The sequence below is a fragment of the Telmatherina bonti genome (assembly GCF_933228915.1).
Source record: "Telmatherina bonti genome assembly, chromosome: 16".
Classification (NCBI taxonomy): domain Eukaryota; kingdom Metazoa; phylum Chordata; class Actinopteri; order Atheriniformes; family Telmatherinidae; genus Telmatherina; species Telmatherina bonti.
The window spans coordinates 18,379,146-18,398,193 of record NC_136614.1 but is presented as its reverse complement, the minus strand read 5'-3'; the positions used below and the strand labels follow the sequence as shown (position 1 = coordinate 18,398,193).

Here is a 19,048-nt window from a genome sequence, read left to right as displayed (position 1 = left end):
CATTTTCCTGCATCAACTTAAAGTCTGAAACACTGTGCTCACAGGCTGTGTACATGTCTGCACAGAATTTTACTAAACAAGCATAGCAGATATATTGGCACAAACCATTATACAACATTCAAATGTAGAAATCTAAAGAACTGCTGGTTTTATTAAACTCTGCTAAAATATTTTTCATAAAATCTAATAGAAAAAGAAGTCCTTGTGAAGTTCATTCATTCATTCATTTTCCGAACCGCTTATTCCAATTCAGGGTCGCGGGGAAGCTGGAGCCTATCCCAGCCGGCTTTGGGCAACAGGCAGGGTACACCCTGGACAGCTCGCCAGTCCATCGCAGGGCCACACAGAGAGACGAACAACCACACTCAGGCTCACACTCACACCTAGGGGCAATTTAGAGTGACCAATTAACCTATCATGCATGTGTTTGGATGGTGGGAGGAAGCCGGAGTACCCGGAGAGAACCCACACATACATGGGGAGAACATGCAAACTCCACACAGAAAGGCCACTGACCAAACCAGCCAAGGATCGAACCAGCGACCTTCTTGCTGTGAGGCCACAGTGCCACCGTGCAGCCCTTGTGAAGTTATCTCTGTTTAATCAGTGTGCTGTGCCTGCCATGAAACAAACCGAGGTCCCAATTCAAACAGCAAATCAAACTCTGCATGGACTTTTGAATCTTTGTTGACCAAAGTTCATCTCCTAACCCAAAAAAGTTTGGTAAATGTGTTGTCTGCCTTCACTTTGGGTGGTGGAAGCAGAACAACAAGCACCTAAAGCAAAAACCACGTACAATCTTGTAAGTACTCTATCATTACTTTCATTTGACAGATCAGGAGCAGGCACATTTTAAAAAGAAAACGAAGCATGATCTGACTGTGTTTGGTGTAATGTAATTTCTGAATTTTATTTTAAAAAATGTTAAACTGATTGCAAAAAAAATTTGAAAGTGACTTTCTGGTAGATGTTGGTTCAATGTTCATGAATTTGCACTGTCCCTGTTAAACCGCCAGCAAAGGACCTTTTTAACATTATATAATAGAGGAAATGTTGCTGTGAGGTACAGGTTTGTCTTTGAGTCAATATTATCAAAGGATAAAGCAGCTGATAAGTTAATCTTCTTCCCATCTACTGTGGAGGAACTTTGAGTTGGGATCATGCTTTGATCACTCACTGTTCCCTAATGATGCCTATCTGTGACCCAGTTAACGCTGTTTTATGAAGGAATGAATATTTTGTGCAGCATAAAAGGAGAAGTGTTTTCTACTGTCCTGTGACTTCGATAAAAAATCTTTGTAATATCCCATTTGTTTAGTTTCTGAAATATTTTATCCCTGTTTTAAAGTTAGAACAAGTTATTTTAGTCTAATCCTTTTACATGATACTGACAAGAGATACATGTATGTAATGTACGCATATGTCAGAGTGAATCTAAGAGGCTTATTAACCAGTCAGAACTAGCAAAGGCCTAATTGTAAATGGTAAAATCAATGCGTGCAGTATTGCTGGCCACTGTGTTTGTAGGATATCTACGAGGTAATAAAGTATTATGAAACAGCCCATTCTAATGATGAGTCATCATTTATGTTAATAAATGAAAGCAAGCCTATTCTCCAAATTCCTGTGCAAATTTGAGCAAGCTAAATATCTCATATCAAGTTGAAAGAAGGAATCCTCTCAGCACAATTTATCAGTTTTGTACGTAAGCTTGGATCTATAAGAATCTTGTCAAACCTTTTGCCTTTGTCCCTCCACACAGGACGGTGCAGTGGACTTTGAGCGTTCAAAGCTCTGCATGTGCCTCCCAGTCCTCTGACAAGAGTCCAACTGAGGGTATAAAACACTCAAACTCAGGCTGAGACATCAGTCTCATCTGAGTACTCGCCAACCTCGAGGGAGAGAGCGTCAAGGATCCCATCATGGGGGACTCAAAGCTCTGCCTTTTGCTGCTCCTCGGCACATCTGCCTTGGCTTGTAAGTAGCTGCTAATCTTCTTTGGTGTTCATTTTTCATGCAGCATGATGCTTTTTAAAGTTTTTTTTTTTTTTTAATAAAGTCACCCCAGTTGTAGTTAATTTTCAAAACAAATCTAAAGTTTTAGAAATTTTACTGAATGTTTTGAATGCATTTAAATGATAAAATAAACATTTATGGTTTTGTATAACTGAAACCGGTTGTGTTTGAGTGTTTACTGCATTTTTATTGTGTTTAACAGACATTTAGTTGCATTTCAGCTTAAACAAACACTAAAAAAAAATCTGATTCTTCTTAACAGTTGCCCAACATGAAGAACATCCAACCTGTTTGCGTAAGTTCCTTCTTGCCGTGAGCATGTTAATAAGGTTAATTTTACAATATCCATCCTGCAGTAATTCTATAGGACTGATTGCACTTAAAACATGTATATTTTCCTGTAATCTCATGTAGTGGCCCAACGGTACAAGACCCTGCACAAGTATGAATACCAGTATGAAGCTGAATCTCTGAATGCCATCAATGGAGCTTCAAACCTCAAGAATGGACCGAAGGCCTCCTGCAAGGTATCTCAAACATATTTCCCAACTATGCTTAGTCATTGCTTTTTCCTTTTCCGGCTTGTGTGTTTGTGCTGACAGCAGAAAAAAAAAAAACAACTTTTATTTTCTCACACAGGTTGAAATCGAAGTGCCACAGACTTGTAGTTTCATCGTCCGCACCACCGGCTGCATGCTGAGTGAGGTGGTGGACATGGACGCAGAGGGCAACCCTGTGTTCCGTCCCGCTTCCACCTCTGATGCCTTTGCTGCTGAAATGGAGAAGTACGGTTCACCATGAAAAAAAAATCGCTGGATTTAAAGGAATAAAAACTGCTTTTGAGGCTGTGTTTGCTGAAATCTCATGTTAATGTATTGTCTTTAAGATATCCTCTGAAGGTTGTGGTTGAGGGTGAGTACGATGTCAAACTGTACCCTGAGGATGGTGAGACAACAACTATCCTGAACTTCAAGAGGGGTATCATCTCTGCCTTGGCTGTGCCTCTGCTGGAGGAAGAGAAGAACAAGCATATGGTAATTTATAAAGAAATATGCTCTAAATTGGAGAACACGATCAATTCCTGCTTTACATTTCCATTACAAAATAATCATTTAATCTAAATTTCATTCAAATTTTCATTCTAGCCCACCATCCATGGCAAGTGCAAGACCCAATACAGCATCAATGCCAGAGAGGACATTGCAACTGACATCACCCTGAACAGAGATCTGTCCAGATGTGATCATTTCATGCCAATGAGAGATCACAGCAGCCCCCTGGCAATTATCAGTGGCATGGTAAGACTCACAAGTCACAGATCTCTAACTGCTTTTTCTATGCTATAAGGCTAGTTTGTCCTTCTGTAATAGGTGTTTACGTCTGACTTTTAACAATTAGTAGAACAAAGTTTAATTTGGGGCTAAATGCATTTTAAATAAACATCCATATCTGTCTGGTTTTAGCACTACCCCCTTGCTCAGCTGGTACGAAGCTCCCAAACCTGCAATTACAAATTTGACAATGACAAAAAGCACATGACCTCTGGATCCTGCTCTGAGAACCACATCCTCATCCCCTTCTCACACAAGTAAGATAAACCTTGTTCTCCATAGAATTGCCCGTTATATAATAGTTCTGCAAATATTGACATTGCATAATCCATTTCAGAAATAAATAAGTAAAATTAAGATGAACTGTGTTTTTCTACAGAGGAAAATATGGAGTTACCAATGTTGGAAAACAGGGGATGTCTCTGATTGAGGTTTCTGCCTACAATGACAGAGTCTTTGACCACAGTAAGACTTTTGTGAAATTTCAAGTTGTTTTGACATGATGCGGGAAACCAGGTTTCCAAAGACAATAAGGATGTTGTGCAATATACTATTAAAACTGTGCAACATGCTAGTGAAACGCTATCTAAAGATTTAAGATTAATATTCAGTCAGAAATAATATAAACACAAAATCTCAAATGCTGTTATTAGGTTTTTGGGTTTTTGTCATTATGTCCAACTAGAGGTTAGGACATTGTTGTGTTGCAGTGTTAACACATATTTTCATAAAAGAAAAACTAGTTTGCCTTTCCAAACAAATGAGTCATCTGAAAGAAAATTTGTTCAGTAAATTCAGCATTTTGTCTTCATGCAGCTTTAAAATAAAAATGGGTTTGAATGCTTTTCAAAGGTTTCTGATCACATTCATTCACAGTATTTGAATATTTTTCGCAACTGAGTTTTAGTTAATGGTTTAGAATTATGAACTACCACGGCACTGTCTCATCACAACCTGGATGTTGTGTTTCTAGGTAATATCATTAAGGAGCTTCACATGGAAACAGTTGAGGACAAGAGTGCCGTCCAGGATAAAGAAGCAGCTCTGAATCTCATGAGAGAACTGGCTAGGCCCGAGGTTGAGGGTGAGAAGAGGGCCCACCTCTTTCAATCAATTGTCTCCATGGTTCGTGGAATGAAGACTGAGACCCTCCGAGATGCCCTCCCTGAGGCCATTGGAGTCTCCCGCTTCCTGACCTACCAGATTCTGGCCCAGTGCGGAACCCCAGAGTGCAGCAGTGCTATCATGCAGATCCTCAGGAGCTTCGACACCACCTCCCTGGAGGTTGACGCGACTGTTTTTGCTCTGGGACTCATCTCCAACCCTTCAGGCCTCCTGATCCATGACATGCTCGAGATGGCCAAGTACAAACACAGCAAGCCCATCATGTATGCTCTGAGCAATGTTGTCAAGAGGTGAGTCATTTAAATCAGAGTTCAAATTCTCAATAACACTACAACTGAGACGGTTTCTACTTTATGGAAAAACAATTTAATCAGGGCTTAATTTGAGTTGTTTGCTTTTCTTAATTCAACAGGTTTTACAAAGCTGAGGGAAAACTGATTCCTGAGATCCACTCTGTTGCTGAGTTTATGGCTGCTGAGTTGGGCGACTGCACTGGAGAGGAAGACCAGACCTTCATGACACTAAGAGTGGGTATCTCATCGGTTGGCTAAAACTGGAATGAAAGCACTTAATTTGATAAAGTTTGCTCCACAAAGTAGATTCTGTTAATGTGTATGACATGTGACAGAACAAAGACATGGATGAGATGAAGTATAGACTAAACTTGAATTTTATCTCATCCAAAGCCTGTCTGAACATGGAAAAACAATGGTCTCGCTCTCTTCTCATTATAGGTGATTGGAAACATGGCTCCAGCGGTGATTCCAGCTAGTCCTGCACTCAAACAGGCGGTGATCCAGTGTGTGAAACAAACTGCAGCCACCCACAGTGTACAGCAAGCTGCTATCCAAGTTTTCAGGCAGATTCCAGTTCCTCATGAGGTACGTCAAGCAACTATAACACTGCTGTTGTCAGTATTTCTGCTGGGTTATTTGTTTTATCATGTTTTCTTCTTTTCGATCATAGGACAGAGAGGTGTTCATGCAGGTGATTTTGGACAAGGGTCACCCTGTGCAAGAGCGTATTGCTGCATATCTGGTTCTCATGAAGGACCCTCAACCAAGTGAGCTCAACCAGCTGGTTAGCACTTTGCCCAGTGATGAGGACAAACAAGTCAAGAGCTTTTTCATCTCCCACATCACCAACATTTTGTCCTCAACTGACCCCGAAACCGAAGGGTAAGGGAAAAAAATAAATGATTTGAGGTTGCCATATATTTATCATCACATGTGGTCTAAATACATTTGTATTTTTTTCCCAAAGACTGAGACAGAAGATCCACGAGGCACTGCAGGGTAATGAGATTGGCACCACTATGGACCCCATCAAGTATTCTCGCAACTACAAGATCGGCTCGCTGGAGGGCAACATGATCTTTGAGGATGCCAGCAACCTGCCCAAGGAAGTTATGCTTGACATGACTCTGAAGGCTTTTGGCTTTGAGATAGACATGATGGAGGTAAACATTTTAATATACCTAACTCAAACTGCAATACATCAACAAGTGATGATTTAATTCAGTAAAATCTTGTCACCTTTGCAGTTTGGTATGGAAGGGAAAGGATTTGAGCCAACTGTTGAAGCCCTGTTTGGAGAGAACGGATTCTTTCCTGATACTGCTTTGAAGACAATGTACTTTGTCTCTGACAACATGCCAAACTCAGTCAGTGAGATCATGGACAACATCATGCCTCTTCTGAAAAGGAACAGAATGAAGAGAGAGGTACTCAAGGCAACCAGATATTCAGATATTAATCATACTAAAATAATACGTGAGGTAAATTTTTCCATACTGCAGGATTCATAAGAGATTGTGTTAATTTGTATTCAGACCTCCCAGAACCTGATGAAGGAGATTGGACATAACCTCAACAAACTGGTGACAGACCTGAAAGCTGCAGAGTCTCCAGAAGCAATGGTTTATCTGAGACTTCTAGGAAATGAGCTGGGATATCTGAGGACCAATGACATTGAGGAGATGACCTACTCTGCCGGCATGATGATTGACAGCATGTTGAAGATGTTTCCACAGGATGTTAGTTCATGTCATCAGATACTATCAATAACACAGATTCAGTGTATTCATTAATAAATTCCCTATATATGGATTTAATTATTTTATTTACCACAGGTAATGAAGGCATTGATGACCAGGCACGACAGCTCAATCTTTGCCCACTACATCTTCATGGATAATGAATTCTTCCTGCCCACTGTCACTGGTGTGCCTCTGAAGATTGCACTGTCTGGTACTTTTGCTCCTGGTTTCAACGGTGGACTTCAAGTTTCCCGTGACATGGTACTTATTTGCAAAAGCTTTTAAATATTGCCCTTTTTTTTAGTGCACCAACACTGTTGTTAACCACTATCCCGTGTCTCCACATAGACCACAGTGGCCTTCATGCCATCTGCTGGCATTGAGTTTGTCACCCACATTGGCTCCCACATCCCTGAATATGTCAACTCCGGTTTGGAGATGCACACAAACATTTTCCATGAGAGTGGAATCACTGCCAAGATCTCCATGGCACGTGACCATGTGAAGCTGACCATTCCTGCTCCAACAAAACCTACACAGCTTATCAAAATGACGTAAGCCACAATAACTCTCCCTCTAATAAGTACAACTTTAAGACATCCCCTAAGAAAACAAAATTGTATTTTATTTTTGTCTCACTTGCAACATAGAAACAAGCTGGTGGCAGTGACTGGATCAGAAATGAAGACTATCCCTCCTCTGGTGATGGACAAGGTTGATGTTGATAAGTGCACCTCAGTCTTTGCTGGAATGAAATACTGCACTGCTCTGCAGTACATCGACGCTTTCTCTCATGAAACAGCCCCTTACTTCCCCTTCACTGGAGACAGCAAGTGGGTGCAGATTTCTACACCACCAGGAAAGAATTAGAAATTTAATTATTTTCACTAATAAATACTGTCATTTTCACTTTATAGATTTGCTGTGGAGCTCCACCCTACTGGTGAGGTCACTGAGTACACAGCCACTCTTGCCTATGAGCTCCTAAAGGAAGGAGAAGAGGGCCGGCAGAAGGTTGACACTCTGAAATTTATTCTAAGAGCTGAAGGTAATGTGTGGTTTTGTTTGTTTACATTTTTTTTCTCTTGTTGCATATCTCAATCTAAAGAAGCACTGAGGTTTAAACATATTAAAATTTCAACAACAGGTGCTGAGCCCACTGAAGCCAGAGCAGTCATGAAGTACAACAGAAAGAAGCATGTGATCTCAGCAGATATCTACATCCCTGACTACGATGTGGAGGCTGGGCTCAGGCTGGGCGTTGTTGATGGAAACACCAAAGGCAAAGGAACCCACTCCATCTCTCTTGACTTCATAAACAAGAACATCCCACAGCTCTACCTGGTTGGCCGTGCCAAGTAAGAAATCAGTCATAAATGTTCACAAAACAGCATTACCCTTATGGACTATAGTGTGCTGACGAAGTGATTTTTCTTTCAGTCTGAAGGCCATGAAGGAAGGTATGCTGGAAGTCCAGCTTCTGGTCCCCTCAATCAGTGCTGATGCCACCATCACGGCGAAAATGAAACATGATAAAGAACTGGAGCTGGAACTTGAGAGTGAAATCAAGTTCATGGATGCCATCTCTGAGCAGAAAATGGAAATTAAATACGGTAATTTCTTTTTCTAATTAGCTTTTTTTTTTTTAAAAAACAACTCATTGAGTGTTGAATTTTATCAGCTTGCTGTTTTATCAGCTTTAAAGGATAATCCATAATTTTGACAACTGGGTTTGTTGTTATAATATTTTTTTGATGAAAATATGCTTTTGCTCTTATTCAATCTGGCTCTGGCAACAGTTTAGATTCTGCCCTTTTCCAGTTTCTTATGTAAATTATATATAACAAGCACAACACAACAGGACAATGAAAGATAGACTTATCAATACTGCCATTTGGCCTTGGAGGAATTGCCTAATTTCTTTTTACTAATAATAATTTTATTTAATGTTTCAGATGGCAGCAAAATTGAGGTTGAGGTCAAGACTGATATGAACACAAAGACCACCTCCCTGCCCAATGGCGAATTTGTTAAGAACTATGGCAATGAGATTCTTGACATGCAGGTGGGGCAAACCGACATGAAAGTCCGTCACATCTTCAGGAAGTTTGTGGAGGTATACATCTCTCCTCATTCAATGCCTATGATGAGATTTGAACCAAATGTAAATATTTTCCCTTAAACGTTTTAGGCTGCAAACAACTACATGCACAAGTATGGTGCTGAAATGCTCCCTTACATGCAGAACTTCAGACTGCCTGAAATCCCTGACATGTCCATGCCGGAAAAACTGTTCCTGAACACGTAAGCGTGAAGACCTCCACAGCGAATTCTAATATTAGCAGATTTTCTTTTAAAACATTTACCCATTTATATTTGTGTTTAAACAGCGATTCAAAGGCTGTCTACCACTTTAACAACGAGCGCTTCACAATTACCATCCCCCTTCCACTTGGAGGAAAGTCAACAGATGAGCTCAACTTCCCACCTGCTCTGACCACTCCTAGTGTGTCTCTCCCCAAGTTTGGGCTGGAAATCGTCTCCATGGAGATCCCCATCCCAGAATTGGTCGTTCCTGACAGCTTCACTTTGTCAATTCCTTTCTTTGGCAAAGTTGAGTTTTCAACAATGATGACAAGCAACCTCTATGATGTGGAGGCCTCACTGGCTGCCGGCAAAGATGTTGTGGAGCCACCAAGCTACTCAGCTAAATTTGATGTGAAAGGAACTTCCCCAATTGAAATCCTCTCAGTTGCAGTTGAAGGTATTTTATTAAAATTGTTTTTTATTGTGATTATGGTGTTGTTTAAGGATTTAAAAATGTGCACAGCATTTGTTATTTTCTAAGTTAGAGGTTTGTGTTTTCCAATGTCAAATCATTTTTTTCAGTTAGTTTTTCAGTTAAGATAAACTTGACTCCCCATAGAGTCAATTTTTTAAAAATGCTTTCAGATTATCATTCTGCTTGCTTAAATGCTGGACAAGACAAAAGAAAAACAAGAAAAAAATCCTTTCATATAATCTGTTGTGTATTATAGTGTATTTTACTCATTCATCAGCATCTGGCCCTACAATGACACAAAGAAATGTTATTTTTGATATTTTCAAATGCATTATGTTATTTATAAATTGTCCTGTCCTCAGAAGTGTATACTTATTATGTTTTAGGCAACAAAATGCTGTTGTTAAATTTTAAATTTCACAGTTTATATATATATATATATATATATATATATATATATATATATATATATATATATATATATATATATATGAACAGAGCATATATATATATATATATATATATATATATATATATATATATATATATATATATATATATATATATGCTCTGTTTTAGAAATAATTATATGAGATATTTTTGAATAAGTTGATATGAAAAGTATTGATAAGTTTCATGGGGTTTTTAAAGTCTGCCACAAAAGTGAACATAAATTTTCAAGGGCATTTTTTGATGTATATCACTTTCAAAGTTTTTTAAGATATTTATGCTAATAAGTACCCTAAGTGATGTCTTCCATTTTATGTTTTACTTTTAGGCTCTGGAATGGTTGCCACCACTGATTCCATCAAAGCCCACCTGAAAGGTTCTTTGAGCCATAAATTCATTGAGGCCAGTGTTAGTATTGAAGAAGATGCAGCCATCACTGATAAGGTCAATATGAAATCTATCAGCAAGATAGAGGCCAGCAGTCCATTTGGAATTGACTTTAAAGTAGAGCACACTGGTATGGCTGGAGTCAGCACTGACGAAATGATGGCTGACAACAAGTTCGAAGGAATGTTTAAGGCTGGACCCATCTATGGCAAGACCATTTCAACCCAGTCATTTATCATCTTCCCCCTCAGGCCTGAAGCAAAGATTGATTCCACTATTCAGTTTGACTCTACATTTGTAAAAGCCCAGAACACAATTACAGCCTCTCTTGCCAATGGTGAAATCCTATTTGAGTCTAACACCAATGCCTTTGAAGATGTTTTCACCCATGTTGCTGAGCTTTCCTTCAAAGACAACAAGCTGTCAATGAAATGTGATGCAAGCGCCCTCGCTCTTGGTATGAAGATCCGCAACCAGGCAGAAGCAGCTGTTGGAGCTGGTGAAATTGTCATCAGGATGGAAACAAATGGAGACCACTCTGAAAACCGTGTTTACTCTCTCATGATTGCCTCTCTGGATGTCCATGGTCTGACTGTTAACTGTGATGCCAATGTGAAGCTTCTTGAGAATGAGGCGATGCACAAGTCCACCCTGAAAATGAACAAGGATGGTCTGACCACAAGTGGAACAACTACCCTCCAAAGCCCCTTGTCCTTTGAAAACACCTTTAATGCTGCTCTTGATGCCACAAAGGGCACTCTTTCCATCATCAACAAGGCTGCAATGCATGACATGAAGTTTGATAATACCAACATTATGACCATAACTCTCTCTAGCTTTGACTTCAACTCAAAGGCTGAAGTCAGTGCAAGTGAATATGCCTCTTACACTCATGACATCACCTTTGACTTAAAACCCTACACTGCTTCTGCAAAGATGAACAACCACCTCAAATTTTTGGCTGCCAACTTCATTAATGAGGCACAGCTACAGGCAGAGCTCTACAAGATGGCCATAACTGGAACCATGAAGACCACGTATGGTGAGGAAGAGATCAAGCACACCTACGAGATCACTTATGCTGATTTGACTGGTAATGCAAAGTGCAGCACCACCGGAAAAATCTTTGGCACTCACATGACCCACAACACTGAACTTGAAATTATCGGCCTCGCTGCCAGGTTCAGCAGTGATGCCCGCTTCAACTCCCAGCCAGTGCGCTTTGACCACAACATTCGTTGCAGCGTTGTTCCTTTTGATTTCAACCTCGATACCATCTTCAATGCTGATGGAGACATGACCATGTATGGAAAGCATAGTGGCCAGCTCTATGGCAAGTTCCTCCTCAGAGCACAACCCCTGGCATTTGCTAGCTCTCATGAATGCAGGGCTTCCGTGACCCAACAGCTAGATAACGGCTTTTCTCTTGAGACCATTTATGACAATAAGATGGATACCCTTATGTCACTGCATGAGCAGAAGACCAGTTTCAGAATGAAGTCTAAAATGAATGAGCAGGCCTTTAGTCAGGATATTGAAGTTTACAACACTCCTGAGAGAATTGGTGTTGAGCTCTCTAGCACCATCCTCACAAACATCATCAACACTGCTTCTGAAGATAACCAGGAGTTCAGCATTTCTGGATTTCTTAAGTATGACAAGAGCACAGAAAGTCATACAATTCACTTTCCTTTGATCGAAAGTCTCCCGGTCTTTTTGGAAGGCATTAAGGGATTTTTTGTGCATGTGGCAGAGGCTTTGCAGAACTTCATCGACCATGAGGGTGTAAGGGCTGCAATTGAGGCTTTCCCCCAGCATGTCAGTGACTTTTTAGCTCACATAAATATAGAAGAAAAAGTGCTTAGACTAAAGCAATATTTCAGTGACTTCACCCAAACCATTGTCATCTCCATGGAAGATGTGGAGGCTTCTTTGGGAAATCTGAAGATTGTTATTGAGAAACTGCTGAGTGACTTTACTGTTTTAATTGAACACTATTCTAGTTTGATCAGGGACTTTATTGATAACAGCAACTTCCCTGAAAACATCATCCATAGTATCAAAGAAGGACTAAAGGATATTAATAAGAATTATGACATCAAAGCTGTGATTGTGTATGTAATTGATACCATCAGAGAGATGATCAATAACATTGACTTGGAAAAACTGAGGGGCAGCAGCATCGCATTCCTGCAAGACATTGAAGACAAGTATGAGATCAAGGCAAAGCTAGAGGATATGATTATTTTTGTTAAAGATTCAGTTGAGAACTTTGATTTGGCTGAATTTATTTCTGACCTGAAAAGTTTAGTTTCATCCATTAACAAATTTTTCATCAAGGAAATTGTGGCCAAGATTCCCAAAGAGATTCTCCAGGACATCATTGATTCCATCAGGGAATTTATTCAGGACTTTGACGTTGTTGGGAAGATCAACACATTCTATGCAAAGATGAGAGAATTGTTTCTGCAGCTTGAGGTTGACCAAAAGATACAGGCTATTTTGGAAAAAGCTGTGGGCCTCATTAAAGAATTCAAGATAGAGGATATCATCAAAACTGTTGTCCAAATGGTGAAGAATTTAGAAATCCCCACCAAATTCCAGGATGCCATCACCTACTTGAAAACAACGGAAGTTAAAGATATCCTTGACCAACTCAGCATGTATATTGAAACTATTGCACAAAAGCTGAAGTCTCTGGATTACAATGACTTTGTGGACCATGCCAATCAGATCATTGCTGCATTTACAACTCAAGTGAATGAGATGATAAGGACTCTTGAAATTCCCCATAAGCTTGAGGCTACACGAGAATTTATCAACACAGTCCTAACCTCTATTCATGGCATTGTAGAAGGCCTGAGAGAATTGAAAGTTGCAGAAATTATGAAAAAAGCACAGGATTTCTTTGAACAGTTTGTGTGTGATCCCCTTAAGAGGTCTGCAGAATACATCAAGGAAGAAATCGAAGATCTTGATGTCACAACTAAGATCTCCTATTTTATGCGCTTTGTGGGCGACTGCTACAGAGATGCCGTGACCATTATCAATCAAATGTTCAACTTTATAGTTGAGAACGTCAAGGATGTTTTTCCTGACCAGAAAATCATCGGTGAGATCCAGCAGATCATCGATGGATTCCTTGCTGAACTGAAGCAAGCTGAGATCCACACACCCTCCTTCACTGTTCCTCTTACAGATCTTGTTGTGTCTTCCAAGAAATTCAGCACGGATTCGCTACGCCACTTTGTAATGCCAACACAACTGGACATTCCCGAGTTCACCATCATGGGTCTCTACACTGTAAAAGCAACCACAATTTCCTATGACTGCATCAAGCAGAAAATCATTGAGCTCATTGATTTTATTGTTAACTTCAGCAAGCTTGATGTAGATGCTTTCTTTGGAGACCTGACTTTGAACTATTTCCCTGCCCTGCCTGAGATCACCTTGCCAGAGATCACTCTTTCTGAGCTTACATTCCCTACCATCCCTAAAGTTCCTGTAGAAAAGCTTGTTAAGTCTCTTCAGGTTCCTGAGATCAAGCTGCCCACCATTCCAACTGAGATCATGGTCCCATGCTTTGGTAAACTCTATGCCGAGATCAAATTCCACACTCCCATTTACATGGTCAAGACAACTGCTGAACTCAAGAACTCCACTGAGACTGAAAATACACCTCTGTTCACTGCATTCTTCACTTCCCAAGGCACATCTCCAAGCTTAGAAATCCTTAATTACAACCTTGACACTTCTGCACGTATTGCAATGCCTAAAATGAAGCGCGTTGTCCTTGCAGAGAATGTCAAGTTTGCCCATGATGTTCTTGGAGTTGATCATCAGGGATCTGTTACTATCTACGGCAAATCCGGCCAAGCCCAAGCAAAGACCACAATTAAGGTTTCTACCACACCTTACACTGCTGACTTTATGAACACAGCATTTATTGGTGTGGAAGGAGGAATGACTGGCACTATTGATACGTCTTACACTCATGTAATGGATATTCCACTTGTTGATGTCAGAAGTGAGGTCACCATTACCCAGAAATCAGTTGTTCGCAATGAAGGCTTAACTCTCATTCTGACAGCTGAAAATACAGGCAAAGGGAAGTATAACGCTCACGATGGAAACCACAACAGCAAGTTCCATATGTCTTGCAGTCCCAGCATTATCAGCCTTACTTTCTCTGGTGACACGGACTCTAGTATCTTTAAGTTGAAACAGCATGCTACAGCTGAAATTGGCACCTTTAGCTACCTTAAATTCAGTCTCCGCAATGAAGCAGAGGCCCCATTCATCAAGAACAGTCTGATTGTGGCAACTGGACATGGCAGCCTTTATGATATGAAAATTGAAATGAAAGCAAACCATGACACAGAACTGCATGGCATAGACAGTGGCACTTTCTCCAATGCAATCAACTTCATTATCCGCCCTGTTGAGTTCAACTTTGAGTTCCAAAACAAAGGAAATGCCAAGGTCAACATTTTCAGATCCCTGACTGCCAAGATAGACCTGCAGAATGATTACTTGCTCAGCTTCAACCGTGACAGCCAAAAGATGAACACAGTCTTCCTGGCTCGGCTAAATCAGTACAAGATGTTTACCAACTTCACTTTTGATAACAACAATAATGAAGCTGGAGTCTTTGTTGCCATGGATGGTGAAGCCAATCTGGACTTTCTGAAATATCCCATCAATATTCCAGAGATTCGCCTACCTATTGTTAACTTCCATACTCCAGCTATCAATAATCTGAACCTTTATGAGCAAACTGGATTGCAGAACATTTTAACAACAACTGAACAGAACGTTGATGTGAATGCCAGGATTGTTTACCAGAAAAGCAAGGCTGCCCCAGTTGTGATGGGTCTGATTCCTTCCATTGGTAACCTTATCACAGAGCTGTCTTTCAAGTCTGCCATTATTAATCTAAATGCCAATGCTGGACTGTTTCCTGAAGATGATCTTGTATTCCGTCTGGGTGCCACCACTGCCTCTGTGTGTGAGGGTCTGAAAGCCAAGCTTGATGGTACCACCAGTCTGAGCACCAAGAGGGGAATCAAGCTTGCCAACTCTCTGTCCCTTGTCAATGACCACATTGGAGGCAATCACGACAGCTCCTTCACAATGAGTGCTGAGACTTTTGAAATTGCTGTCTCTGTTGCAACAGTTGGAAAGATTGTTTTCCCTATGTTCAGTCTGGAAGCAAGTCATGATCTGACTGCAGACACCAAGACCAAAGTAAATGCTGTCTCCACCTTTAAAATCAAAGGTGATATTAAAACTATTGGCAAGGCTGAGGCAGACCACAGTCTGAAGCTGGAAGGAACTTTTGAATATATTTCCATGGAGTCAACCACTAAAACAAACATGGATGGCAAAGTATTTGAAAACTTTCTTGTTTTAGGAGTCATGGATAATGAGGCTAACTTGTACTTGAATAAAGATGGCCTCCGCTCTACTTCCAAGATTATGGCTGAGGGCAAGCTTAACAACGGAGAGATCAAAATCCTTAGCATGGATGTAAACAACAATCTGGCCATAGAGGCCTCCGTGGACCGTGTCTATGTAGCCCTGAAGCATGCTTGCAACAATGAGGCAAACCTCTTCGACTTTACCACCAATGGAAAGCATCTTGCCCAGGCTACAATCGACTTTGCACCTATCTCCTCATTTAAAGCTGAATTCGAGATTGATATGGCCCAGCCATGCAACTTGGGTGAATTTAAATTCTTTGAGAAGGCTGTTGCTGAAATCACCCCATCCAACCAGAAGATTTCAAATAAAGTCAAGTTTATTAGCCCAGTGTACACCACAGACATGGACACTGAAGTGGAAGGCAATGCACCAGTTTTCAAGATTGTGTTTAAATCCTCTGCCACCTCTGCTATTGTGGTCTTGGAATACAACTTGGATGGTGAGTTGGAAGAAATTCATTAATCATATTCATTATCTTACATCGCATGTTTGGATAGCCTTCAAAATCCAAATATATGCTTTTATTCCAATAGCTTCTAGCACTCTCAACTTTGGGAATGACCTTGTGAACATGGCTAACAAGCTTGTCCTGACTCATGCTGATCTGACCATGGATGTCAACCATGCCATTGCTCAAGCCTTGAGGTAATATTCACTCATTTAGCCCCACTTTAATAGCTGTTTGTAATTTTCAAAGTTAAAAGTAGTTAACTCATTTTGCCTCTCATTCTAGGAGAAAACGTCAAGCTGATGAAAGGTAAATATTTACTATTTTTGTGCATGTTATCTTTTCATGTGGAATAAGTAATAAACAGAGAAGCAATACTTGTTTTTCACTGGAAATGCTCTCTTTTTTGCAGTGTCTCTCGCCACACAATGAATGTAGACATCACCAGTCCTACTTTCACTGATGTGAACCTTCGTTATGCTGCACACAGAGATGCTATTAGTGCCTCAGTTTCTAGTCCTTCTGCTGGATTCCTTGGCTTTCATTTTAATGGCAAAGTCTTGTCCCATATGAATGCCAGATTCTATGGTCGTTACCCTGTGAGTATCATTAACCTTTTTATTATAATTGAAAACTAAATCTTAGAATAAAAAAAATAGTTGAACTTGTACTTTCTCTATTTCATATAGTCTGCCCCAGAAGCTGATGTTGACATCCTGGTCATCAGAACTTTGAAGGATGCTGATAAGACCAACCTGCACATTGTCTACACCATGGAGGCACCTGAGGTGATGCTCAGTGAACTTAAGGCAAAACTTCCTTCCATCATGTCTTCAGCGAAAGCATTTGCTGACAAGTACCACATCGCAGGGAGCATGGAGGTGCTGAAGGACTCTGTCATTAACTACATCAATGAAGCCTATAACATTGCAATCCACTATGATGCTCAAATGAGTCAGCTGTCAGTTTTATTCAGGAACACCATTGCTCGGTACCAGAAAACTGTCCAGACCTTCCTTGATGCTGTCATTAAGGTATTGAGGGAGACCCACTTCAAACTCCCAGGGTCTGATGAGATGACCACTCTCCCTCAGCTCTTAAAGAAGATGACCAGCAGCATTGCTCAGTTCCTAGATGTAACCATCAAAATTATCCATGAACACACAGAAGAGTATTACAACTACTTTGTTGAGAAGATAAGCAATGTCAAAGTACAGATGCCAGTTGGTGATGTAATTACTGGAGGCCAGATTATTGATCAGGTCAAAACAGCTATTAGAAAGATCTCTAAAGAAGTGATGGAAATTGTGAAAAACATGGAGAGTCTTGACACTATGCTAGCAAAGATAAGCGAGACCCTGAAGGCTGTTGTTGAAAAAACTCAGGAATTTGTTGACTCAGTCAAGTCTGACTATCTAGATGCAGTGTTGGTGAACATCAATGGAGTCTATCGTGAGTTTGTGACAGCCATTAAGAACATAGCTGACATGATCCCTGCTTTCAGCATGGAGAAGTTCAACAGAGTCTGTGAATCCATTATGGACATGATCATTCATGTGATAGACCAGGTCAACAATGCTGTAAATGGTTTTCTGCAGCAGACTTCAGAGGAAGCAAAAGCCTACATGAAAGTTACAGATGGAAAGCTTGAACTTAACTTTCCATTTCACTTCCAGCATTAAGTAACATCAGCGAGCTGGAGGCAAAGTCTGCATGAGATATTGCCACCTTTTTCAGCACAAAAGTATGGACAGTTTAACAGTATTTATAGCAATATGTGTCATAGAGACACCTGTTCTGCACACAGTTTGTTCTGTAAAAACACTAAAAATGTAATATAAAATTATACTCATCTTTCACAGTAGAGTGTGAGTAAAAATAAATGATGTTAAATACAACCTTTAAGACTTTGATTTATTGCTTCATTGTTGTTTGGTCTACATTTGGATTCAAACTGGAATAAAGTTTCTTTTTAATACCACATTAAAGTTGATTAGTGTTACACCACATTCTGCACCAAATACATTTAAATCATTAAAAAAATGTCCATCCATCCATCTTCTACCACTTATCCGCTCGCGGGTGCAGCAGCCTAAGCAGGGAAGCCCAGACTTCCCTCTCCCCAGGCACATTTGTCAACTCTGTGGGGGGGATCCCAAGGCGTTCCCAGCCCAGTCAAGAGATATAATCCCTCCAGTGTATCCTGGATCTCCCCCAGGGTCTCCTGCCCGAGGGACATGCCTTGAAAACCTCACCAGGGAGGCGTCCAGGAAGCATCTTGACCAGATGCCCGAGCCACCTCAACTGGATCCTCTCGATGTGGAGGAGCAGCAGCTCTACTCTGAGCCCCTTCCAGACGACCGAGCTCCTTGTCCTGTCTCTAAGGGAGAGCCCGGCCACCCTGCAGAGGAAACTCATTTCAGCTGCCTGTATCTGAGATCTCGTTCTTTCAGTTACGACCCAAAGCTCATAACCATAGGTGAGGGTAGGAACAGAGATTGACTGGTAAATCGAGAGCTTTGCTTTCTGGCTCAGCTCCTTCTTCACCACGACAGATTAGAATATTACTGCAGATGCCGCACCAATCCGCCAGTCGATCTCACGCTCCAATCCTGAGGCCACCAAGCCGGATCCCCTCAACACCTCGGCAGTGCCAAGAAATTCTGTCCATATAAGTTATAAACAGAATTGGTGATAAAGGGCAGCCTTGGCGGAGTCCAATACTCCTTGAGTACCCCCCACAGGAGTCTCCAGGGTACACGGTCAAATGCCTTCTCCAGGTCCAAAAAGCAAATGTAGTCAGAACCACAAAGTAAACCACAAGTTCTAACCAGACTGGATTGACAGATAAAAATTTACTTTCTGCACTGCAAAGTCAGCACTTTGTGATCATGTTAGTTGACACAAATCTTATTAATCTATAAGTATCTTAAGATTAAAGCAGTTTCATTGTAAAAAAAAAAAAAAAAACTCTTGAGACAAGGGTA

The 19,048-nt window shown here is 40.6% G+C and overlaps 1 protein-coding gene across 1 annotated transcript; it reads left to right on the top strand.

Moving 5' to 3' along the window:
• Positions 1–1,922: 1,922 nt before the first annotated feature.
• On the top strand, positions 1,923–17,743 carry apobb.1 (apolipoprotein Bb, tandem duplicate 1; the record flags this gene model as incomplete). The annotated part of the gene is made up of 29 exons (XM_079255080.1): positions 1,923–1,977; positions 2,279–2,311; positions 2,431–2,543; positions 2,656–2,801; positions 2,903–3,050; positions 3,162–3,314; positions 3,480–3,604; positions 3,727–3,812; positions 4,321–4,762; positions 4,885–4,999; positions 5,207–5,353; positions 5,439–5,650; positions 5,736–5,931; positions 6,016–6,195; positions 6,304–6,507; positions 6,604–6,771; positions 6,859–7,064; positions 7,161–7,343; positions 7,428–7,558; positions 7,658–7,868; positions 7,951–8,123; positions 8,466–8,626; positions 8,702–8,814; positions 8,901–9,274; positions 10,071–16,052; positions 16,147–16,258; positions 16,347–16,370; positions 16,474–16,660; positions 16,751–17,743. 29 exons carry the CDS (start codon positions 1,923–1,925, stop codon positions 17,741–17,743), a joined length of 11,373 nt encoding a protein of 3,790 aa, XP_079111206.1.
• Between the last annotated feature and the right edge of the window lie 1,305 nt (positions 17,744–19,048).